Source organism: Citrus clementina, unplaced genomic scaffold, assembly GCF_000493195.1.
Source record: "Citrus clementina cultivar Clemenules unplaced genomic scaffold, Citrus_clementina_v1.0 scaffold_6, whole genome shotgun sequence".
Taxonomy (NCBI): domain Eukaryota; kingdom Viridiplantae; phylum Streptophyta; class Magnoliopsida; order Sapindales; family Rutaceae; genus Citrus; species Citrus x clementina.
In genome coordinates, this window is record NW_006262139.1 from 11,809,456 (window position 1) to 11,819,651 (window position 10,196).

A 10,196-nucleotide genomic window follows, 5' to 3' on the forward strand; every position below is an offset into this window, starting at 1 on the left:
AGTGCAGAACAGAGGAGAAGACAGAAGTTTTTGAGAAATTCTAAGTCGTTTATTCACGTTGCTCGTGCCCCTTTTGTTTGCCAATTACAGGATAAGTAGCCAAGTATCATCCCCTTCTCCATCTCAAGCATGTCTTAAGAAGATGTCATAACTTTTCTTGAACTTCTAAAATTTATAAATTTAAAACACACGAAGTTGTAGACATATATTGTAGCAGACTAGATTGCCTCAAATTCCTTCCAAAAACAAGAAAAAGGATTGCCATCAAATTCAGTTTCCATTATTTTATTTTAGTTCATTGATATAATGGGCGAGTGTGCACCATCACTATTTTTATTGTTATTGGCTTAGAACTGTTTCTTCTTGTCACTTTTTTTTCCTTAGGATTTATTGGGTTTCTTCATCTTCTTTTCTGCCGGTTATATCATTTCTCTGTAGCAATAGGAAGAGAAAACTACCCCTGCTTCAAAGTTAGCATTCTAAACAATAAATCCTAAACTCCCTTAGAAAGTGTCAATGCAAATAATTTTTAATTTTACCAGTTATTAATTAGTGTCCCTGAATATACATGAAACTGCGCTCTGAAAATAATTGAGATAGAAAGACGTGTCATTGTCAAGATCCTAACTTTCAAGAAAGGTAAATATCAAAACTAACAAAAGCTACGGGTTTAAGATTAAATGCAGCTGCGCATTTAAATAATGAAACATAATTAGTTTTGCTAACATTAACTAAAGCAACTTGTGCTATCAGGAACTTGTACATCAGCAACAGCAAGGGAGAAAATAAGACATCACCTCCTACAAACACCCAAATTTCTACTTCTCCAACCCACAGCAAAAAGGACGTGACAAGTCCCCATCAATATCTTTGATCTCTCAGTGCCAGTTCAAATTAGCAACAGAGAGAGACAACATGAAACTTACGTCGGTTGTTCTGCATAATGTAAGGCCCTCAGTTCCCAAGTGCTCCATGCTGTTACTACATGATACAAATAGAGATGTGTGAGCCTGACATGCATAAGCACGTATTCAAGCTTTAGAAAGCTGCAAATGAAGCTCAAGAAAAATCTTTCATGCACCTCTCTCATTCCAGCAACTTAAGTTACAATAGTTAAACAATTTCTTATTTACATAATTCCAGTAAAAGCAGCAATTATATGATGTTTGCTTGCTGGTTTTCCGTTACAAAAGCACATGCCTATTTATAATTTCTACTACAAATCATTATGCTGCTTGCCTGCTTCTGGAGACATTACTGAAAAGCAGGTATGAAGTAAAATCTCAGTTCACCCACACTCAGTGACATTGGCATCAGAAACGGTTCAACAGTCCCTCATAAAGAAAGCATTCTCTCAACACTACTGCAGTACTTCCACTATAACTCACTTTCCATATCCTAGTAAGTTTTGATGACTGCCCAGGAGAACCACCACCAACTAATATCAAAATAATATAATTAGCGTAGTTTCACTCAAACAGGACAATGTACAAGAATTCCAAAAAATACTTGAATCAAAGTCGTAATATGTTTTTCCTTCCAAATTGCTAGCTCAAAAAATTAACAATGTGGAATCATCCTCATCGAACACAAACAAGATAATGTTCAAGAATTTCATAGACCAACCAACCCCCAAAACTACCTAAATTCTTCTTCAATTCTCATCAAATCTAAACAAGCTCATATCTGAAATAAGAGAAATTCTCAAGTTAACATTCTTCACAAATTGTAAAACAAGAAAATTTTCTGATCTATATATATATATATATATACACCCATCTGCATAAATCAATTGTACCAGATTCAAGCCAGCAACAAAAATCAAAGTTGCCGTTGCCAGTCTAAGTCAATCAATTTGAATTACTCAACCTATTATTCATCATTCTCTTGTCCATAAGATAAACTTGCAAGTTGCAGTTCAAGGTAATGCAATCAGGTTCAAACGAAAGGAATGCAAGTGATGGCTAAAACGAATAACTAAAATAGCAAAATCCCTCAGACATAACACATTATACTGGAACCTTCTCAACAATACCGACAGTATTGATAATAACAAATTATACTGGAAACGTGGACCGCATGCAACTCACTTTAGAGTTTTAATTTGTTCAGAAGGAAGAATAAGTTACAAATTTTCAATATACTAGACCAGAGTACTTGATCAGCAACTCACTAAAATAGCAAAATTGCTACAGATAGCACATTTTACTAGAAAAGTACATCATGTGCAAAACTTTAGTTGTTCACATTTCACAAGGCTAAATAAGCTACAATTTGCTAATATGCCACCTGAGAATTCCAATCCAAAAATAACTTTGAACCATCATCCGATCAACCATCATCTTCAGAACTTCCCTCTTCACTGCTATAATCACTACTGTCATCATCTTGATCCAGAATATCCAACTCAACATGCCGAACTTGTATGGGCTCAGGTGGTTTATGTAATCCCTGAGGAGGCACAGGCCGCAACTGTTGTTCCTCAATTCTAGGCATAGGAAGAGCATCCAATGGGGGCAATGGTACCGCATCCCCAGGCTTCCATCCAGGTGGGGGCACAAGTGGGAAATCTTTCGGTAACTCCACAGGCATCCCTGGTTTCCAACCGGATGGAACTGTAATATTCGGAGGAAGCAAACCAGCCAAATCCTTAAGCGGATTGGCATCCACTGGCTGTAAAGGTGGTGGCTCAATGATAGCCTCAATTGTCTTCTCTTTGGTTTCAACAACTTTAGGCAAACCAACATCAAGATCAGCAAAAGTATACAACTGGGAAGCCCGCATTTGCTCTTCTTGCGGAGCAGGTGGAAGTGCCCCACGAAGAGGACCCTGCCCAGCACCAAACTCTGGTGGTGCAAAAGTCGTGTAACTAATTCTATGAGCATAGGATAAAATATCTGATAAATTCAATTGAGACTCAACTGTCGTAGAACAAGAACCACTATCATCATCATTGCCATCAGCACCCTCTGATTTCACCCTTTTGGGGCGTCTGTAATCTGAATAATCATCAACAAGAATATCAAGAACCCGCTCTGCCTCCTTAATCTTATTAGCAAAAGCAAGAATGGCAGAATCCTTGGCCTTAATTTCACGTGCAATTTTCTGCTTAGCATCTTGAAGATCAAGAATTTCTTGAAGCTCAGCAACGGCTTCGAAAAGCTGCGTCTGAAGGGAAGTAAAACAAGCTATAATTTCCTTAATGGTAGACGGGGACGAGTCAATTGGAGGCGGAGGCTGTGACTGAGCCTGGGAGGAGAGAAACGTCGGGAGCGAGCCGCGGAAAGCGGAGATCCAAAGGGAACGATTTGGGGATACTTCGAAGAGTTTAGAGGCTAATGAAGCCATTTGAAGTAGAAGGGCTTGGGCTCTGGGGAGAGGTGGGAGAAGAGAGAGGAGGGTGGAGGAGGTGCAGGCGGTTGTACCTGTGGTGATCGGGGCGGTTGGCGGAGTAGCGGAGCGGAGGTGGTGGTGAGTGGCGGAAGTGGGGAATTTGGTCGGGCTAGGGTTAGGGTTAGGGTTTTGAAGAGAGGGCGAATTAGGGTTTGTTAAACCTAACCTAGCTGGTGACTGCACTATTTGGTGCTGCAGCATTTTCTTTGTTTTGATCAGAAGAAATAATGGGGATTCGCAATTGAAAATTGAAATTAAATAAACTGGTAATTTATTGAAATCTTAAGAACTAATTATGATCAAGCGTAACTGGGAATTGAAGAAAACGACGCTGAATTGAGATTGTAAGAGTTACTTACCTGAACCTCATCGATGAACCGGAACTTATAAGAACTAAGAAGGATGAAATTCTGTTCCATGGATATGGGATTTGGATAGGTTCAGTTTCTTGAAACGCCATGTCGTGTCAGGCTGTTAGTGCGTGTTATGACACACATCGTATTGTCGGTTACTTTACAAGAAATACGCCGACAGGTCGTCTTCTCATAAAGCCTAGACCACAGTCCAGAAATTTTTGTACACTGTTTTTTGGCCTCACATATAAGAAATTTACACTTGATTATTACTTTTTGGCCTCACATACGAATTCTTTTGACATTCAATCATTAGAGATCAAACAACACATCCTTTTAAAATCCATTATGTATGCTTTGTAGATTTCGTCCCATTGATTAACATCATAAACCTATATTTGTGTATGCAATCCCAAATCCCGCTCTAAAAGTTGAGTATCAATTAGATTTGTCTCAATTCTTAAAAGATTTTAAAGGTGGATTTCATGAATTTGGTAAATTGGTAAGTGAGACTAGCGAATTTTTAGAATTTGGAGAATTGGTATTGACTTCTAAATTCTCTCGTGTTTTTTTTTCTTTTGAAATACTGATTAATTTTTAATGGTTTTCTCATTTTTCATGCAATGAGATCGCTAGAAATTTTGGGGTTTCGGTTCTATCACTTGCAATTTTGGAGGATATCGTATTTGCGTCCTTCACTCAGCTGATGTTTTTAGCTTGGCTGATTTTTTTTCTTTTTTTAAAATTATTTTAATGCTATCGTTAGTGATTTAAGGTGCATTTGGGAGTGAGGCGTTGTAGCTGTTATAAAGTAAAAGATACAGTCATGGAGTATAAGTTTATGGTGTTTGGTAAAGGTGCTGTGACTTTTAAGATATATTGTGTTTGGTAAAGTTTAATAGCTAAGGAGTGGATGAATATTTGTAATAATTAATTTTAAATAACATTAATTTTAATTATTAACAAATCAAATTATTTTCATACTTCGAATTATTATATTGACATACAATTACAATTTATTTCTTTTAGAACTTAAATTAATATTTAATAAATTAAATTTATTTTTTGCACAAGTTATAATAAATAATTTTTAAAACAAATTAATTTAAAAATGAAAATAAATAAATTCTAATTTTAAATATTGATTGAAGAAATAAATTATACCAAATATGTCTAATAAACATCATACAACATAACATAATAAAATTAAAATATAATTAATTACAAAATTTGTATATATAATTCTATTGTCATGCCTCCATTAAACTCGCAGCAATGCCATCTCTTAATATTATTATATCTTGAGCTGTATTATCAATTGGATCATAACGTTTTTCATGAGATGCAATATTGCTTAGAGTATTGATTGAAGAAACAAACTCTTGTACAAACTTATCTTATACAAACTGATATGACATGATAAAATTGATTGAATTAAATATCTCTTGGCCACATGATTTAGTTTTATTATTTTGTATTTCCATTCAACCAATGAATTAATGCCACATTAGTTTGTACAAGATAAGTTTGTACAAGAGTTTGTGGCGCTATCAGCACTCTATTGCTTATATGTTCGCTAATATTATGAATTGGCTCATCCATTATTTCATCAAAATGATCATGATTTTGTGAATATCTTCTAATGCAATTATGTAAGGTCATGGTAGCAATAACTATCTTCACTTGCTTCTTGAATGGGTAGCTTGGCATATTTCGAAAAATCTTCCATGTGTTCTTCCAAACCCCAAAAGTACGCTCAATAACACTTCTTAAGGAACGCTTGTAGTTGAATGATTCTTTATGACTCATTGGTTGGCTACCTCTGTGAAATTCAGGAAGATGATATCTTTCACCCTTATATGGTCCTAAGTAACCACATAACTCTAGATATCATGCATATACTAAATAGTATTTTCCTTCAAAAAAAGAAAAATATAAAAATACATAACACAATCAAATTAATTGAATAAGTATAAAAACAAAAACTTAGAAACATAAACCTAGATAAGGGTTTGGAAAATTGAGTGCAGGATTTGTAATAGTTGTTTGAAATACCCTTGCATCATGGGCACTACCTTCCCAACCAAGTTCAGTGGCGAAGCTAAGAGTGGGCTAACCCGGGCTGCAGCCCGGGTTAGTTTTTTGGAAAAAAAAAATTAATTAACTATAATTTATGGATTTGTCTTCATTAATACTTATAAAAAAATTAAAAAAAAAATGTAATAGCCCACCCCAAAATATGGTGCTAGCTTCGCCACTGCAACCAACCACTGCAAATATGAATTGCATATCAAAGTTACATATAGCCATTACATTATGACTTGGTGTCCTTTTTCTACTAATAAATGGAATTTGATCCTCCATAGATATTGAGACAAGTATATGAACATCATTTATAGCACCAATACAATCCTGAAAGTATCACAAGCATATATATGTTAATCATTTTATGAAGTGATTAGGTTTGTAAAAGAAAATTAATAAATTAAATTAGTTTTGTCAATTACCTTAAAGTAAGGCATGTATCTTGAATATTCAGATATCTCTTTGGGAGTGATAGAAAAAATTAAGATCCAACGATTTTATCAAATCTATAGACATATGACACACATTATCTAATATTTTGTCAAAATATCTACTCACAATCTCACCAAAATGTTGGAACCAGTCCATTGTTAACCGATTCCTTACACTTTGTCCTAGTGTATACAAAAACATTGCTAATATCTCAGCGGCACACGTCCTTCTTGAACTCTTTAAGCCATAATTATCTTCTAAGTTAGTGTATAATTTTAAAGATACATCACTATTCACTCAAAACATGTTAAAGCACCTACTAACATTTCTATCAAGTATTTCTATTAAATAAATCCCTTATCACTTTGTTCATAAACAACTGACTAGCAAATAACCATAATTTGCTCCCAGCCTGAATGTTCGGTAAAGAAACAACCACTTTCAATGCTTTATAATTTGTTTCCCACTTGTACCATTTTAAGAGTTTGAAGTTGTTGTGTTCATTTTCTCTACCCCATTAATAAGATGATCAAGCTATTTTGACAGTTTTGCAACACCTCTTTTTTTGTTCCCTTTTACGCCACTCTTTTACCTTTGCTTCCCTTACTATCATCAGACACAATATACTCATCAGAGTCAACAGTGCTCTCAACATGAAGAGATTCAAATGCGTCATTACTCTCTAAAGGAAAACTAGATGAGGGAACCCAAACATACTCCCTTGTAGCCATTGTGTTCATGAACATTAAATTTAGTTTTTTTCTCAAACTTTGGATCAATATCATTTTTCTAAAATCTACTGAATTGTGAATTTTCCTTTATTTTCTTTTCCCACCATTCCTCACTTGCATTAACTACCCTTAACCTATGATTCCACCCTAAACCAATTTCCTTGCCAATCAAATTCTTCCATAATTTTCAATAAGTTCTAAGATAATCCCATTTGTTTTTCATTTGAGTTCTGTTGTAATATAATCCAGTTTCTTTAATGAACTCCTTAATCAAATTTTCATATCATTGGAAAGTCAAACGAGTCCCAAAACGATGTCCGGCATCCACATTTTTAATGCATAAGTCACAAAATATATCTAAAGTCTGGGGGTTCTAGGTAGCCTTACTAGTTGAACTACTAGATATAATTTCATACACTTAAACCTAAAAAAAAAAAAATTCTTTGTCAAACAACAATACAAAAAAATAAGAATATAGAAGTTGGAAAAATTGCTACATCTTGTTATGGATGTCAGAAGGAAAACCAATTCGATATTAAAAAAAAGTAGAGAGTTAAAACTAGACTCTGATCAATGTCAACAAACTATGTACATACACTATTATTGACCCTTATTTGTGCCAAAAAATAGGTTGAGAGACCACTTATGTATTTATCTTCAGCAAAAATTTAACTATCACAAGAATAGAAAACTTCGTCCATTAGCATTACCAAGTTACTTTACATGAAATACTTTTCCAACAAACAATAACAATCATAACCCATGAATGGAAACAATTATAGGCAATTCAATAAAGCAACTAAAGACAAACCAAAACAAGGAAACAAAGAAATTCAAAAAAAAAATCATCATAAACAAGAAAAATCAACTAGAAGCTTGCTATTAACGAACAATAATGGTCTAAATAAATTTTAATCAAACACTGAGTTTTGCCATGATACAAAGAATTGTAAACTCAAATCAAAGATATGGGCCGATAACAAGATCAAGATAGTAAATTTACAAAGGATCTAATCAAAATTACAAAAATAGAGGCAAATGAACACAACCCAGATAATATATATCATAAACTTAAAACTTTAAGAAAACAACCGATACTACTCATAAATGTATACTATATATCAAAAATTCCACACTTAAATATAAACAAAATTGAAACTTGTTACAATATCAGGGCGTGACCTTTGTTTAAATAAGTTTGAGAATGATTTTTATTAGGAGAATTTCATCAAATAGGGGTTGTGCATGTTTACGAAAAGCAACTATAAAAATAAAAAGATACAATAAAAACAATGATTAAAAGCAAATAAATCGCGCATGACCCAGCACCTATCAATTTATTCTAATCAAAAGCCCCATCACATTATGAACAAAAAGGAAGAAAATGAAAAATTGCATTTAATAGAGTAAAAGAGAACTAAAAAATTATCAACATGTACAATAAAACGCACCACTAACAATGGCATATGAGAGTGGTTGCTGTCAGAATCGCGTTAATTAGAACTGCCATAGTCGGAATCGTGTTGATGAGAATGGGCATTTAGTGTTGTTTTATGAAAAAAATCGATTTGAAATTAAGTTTAAAAATGAAAATGATAAAATTGAAATTGAATAATATATAAGGCTAATTTAGTAATTTAATATACAGCTAGGAAAAGAATTCTCTTGAGCTGTCAAAGGCCAGCTACCACATCACACTCTCAAACGCACCCTTAGAGGTCTTTAGTGGGCTTCACTCATTTGTTTTTTATTATTTTGTTGCTATTATTAGTGGACTTAACTAGGGATGGCAAAATGTCGGGTCGGGCTCGGGCTTGGCCAAGCCCGAGTCCGACCCTAAAAAAGCCCGAACACTATTTAGTTAGGGTCGGGCCGAGCCCGGCCCGAATCGAGCCAACATCGGGTCGGGCCCAACCCGACCCTACCGAAATAATTAACCCCACAATTTAATTTTTATTTTCCACCACCATTTCAACCAATTCGGCAATTACTCAACCATTTCAAACACAATCTAATCCACTTTCCACAACTATTTCAATCAATTCCACAACTATTTCAACCTCACACACAAATCAATTCCAAAATCCAACATGAAAAACACACAATGTAATAAAATAAAAAACACATAATGTAATTTCACAACTATTTTACCCATAAACAATTCAATTCAAGAACACAACATAAAAAATAAAAAATAAAAAACTCATGTCTTATATAAATAAAAATACAATGCAATTAAATTAAAAACACACAATATAATTTCACAACCATTTTAGTCATACACAATTCAATTCAACAACACAACATAAAAAAAAAAAAAAACTCATGTCTTATACAAATAAAAATACAATGCAATTAAATTAAAAACACACAATGTGTGATGTTGTGTGTGTGTGTTAACTTGTGTTAGTTTTTTTTTTTTTAAATAGGGTCGGGTCGGGTCGGGCCGGCATTAAGCCCTACCCTAACCCTAAATTTATTCGGGCCTTAAAATCTTGGCCCTAACCCGACCCTAAACTTAAAAATTCGGGCCAAAGCCCTAAAAATTAGGGTCGGGCCAATCGGACCAAAAATCGGGTCGGGCTAAATTGCTAAGCCTAGACTTAACAGTAAAATTTCTTTATTATCTAATATATAAACTTCATACATTAGTTGTACAGGGACCAATATAGTCCTTTTACAATAATTTTTCATATTTTATTTAGAAACCCTGAAATTTTTTAAAATTCTGTAAGGACCATGCACCCTCTTATCTTATATAGCCTCTACCCCCACTATTTTTCTCCCCATTAGTTAGTAGATGTTAGCCAATTTACTTATTTATTGTAATCGATAGAATGTATATACATTGCTACAAATAGTAGCACAACAATTTATTGTAATAGATAGAATATATATATATTGCTACATATAATAGCACAACATAGAACTAAATTACCAAACCAATCCCACATTAGCATTCAAGTCATCCAACAAGAACACAGTGATAGCAATGCAACTGTATATATTTTATGTTTCTATCGTCATTTTGTATTCTAAAGAGTGGTGTTATCGGTACCCCTAAATTAATCTTATAAAACCCCTCACCTATGCAATTACTATAAAGGATAAAATTATCTAACCAAACCCTCTTCGTTTCGTATTCCACTTCCTTTCTCTCTTTCGTTCTCTGTTACAATCTAATTTATTTCTATTTGAATTG

At 33.9% G+C, this 10,196-nt stretch overlaps 1 protein-coding gene across 1 annotated transcript; it reads right to left on the reverse strand.

Annotated features, from left to right (window-relative positions):
* Positions 1 to 2,077: 2,077 nt before the first annotated feature.
* On the reverse strand, positions 2,078 to 3,868 carry LOC18038561 (mediator of RNA polymerase II transcription subunit 4). The gene has a single exon (XM_006428837.2). The coding sequence runs from the start codon at positions 3,592 to 3,594 to the stop codon at positions 2,332 to 2,334; it is 1,263 nt and encodes a 420-aa protein (XP_006428900.1). The 5' UTR covers positions 3,595 to 3,868; the 3' UTR covers positions 2,078 to 2,331.
* Positions 3,869 to 10,196: the final 6,328 nt, after the last annotated feature.

What these genes read in the sequence shown, in the direction of transcription:
- LOC18038561 (XM_006428837.2), bottom strand. Translation starts at nt 3,594, where the DNA reads ATGCTGCAGCACCAAATAGTGCAGTCACCAGCTAGGTTAGGTTTAACA.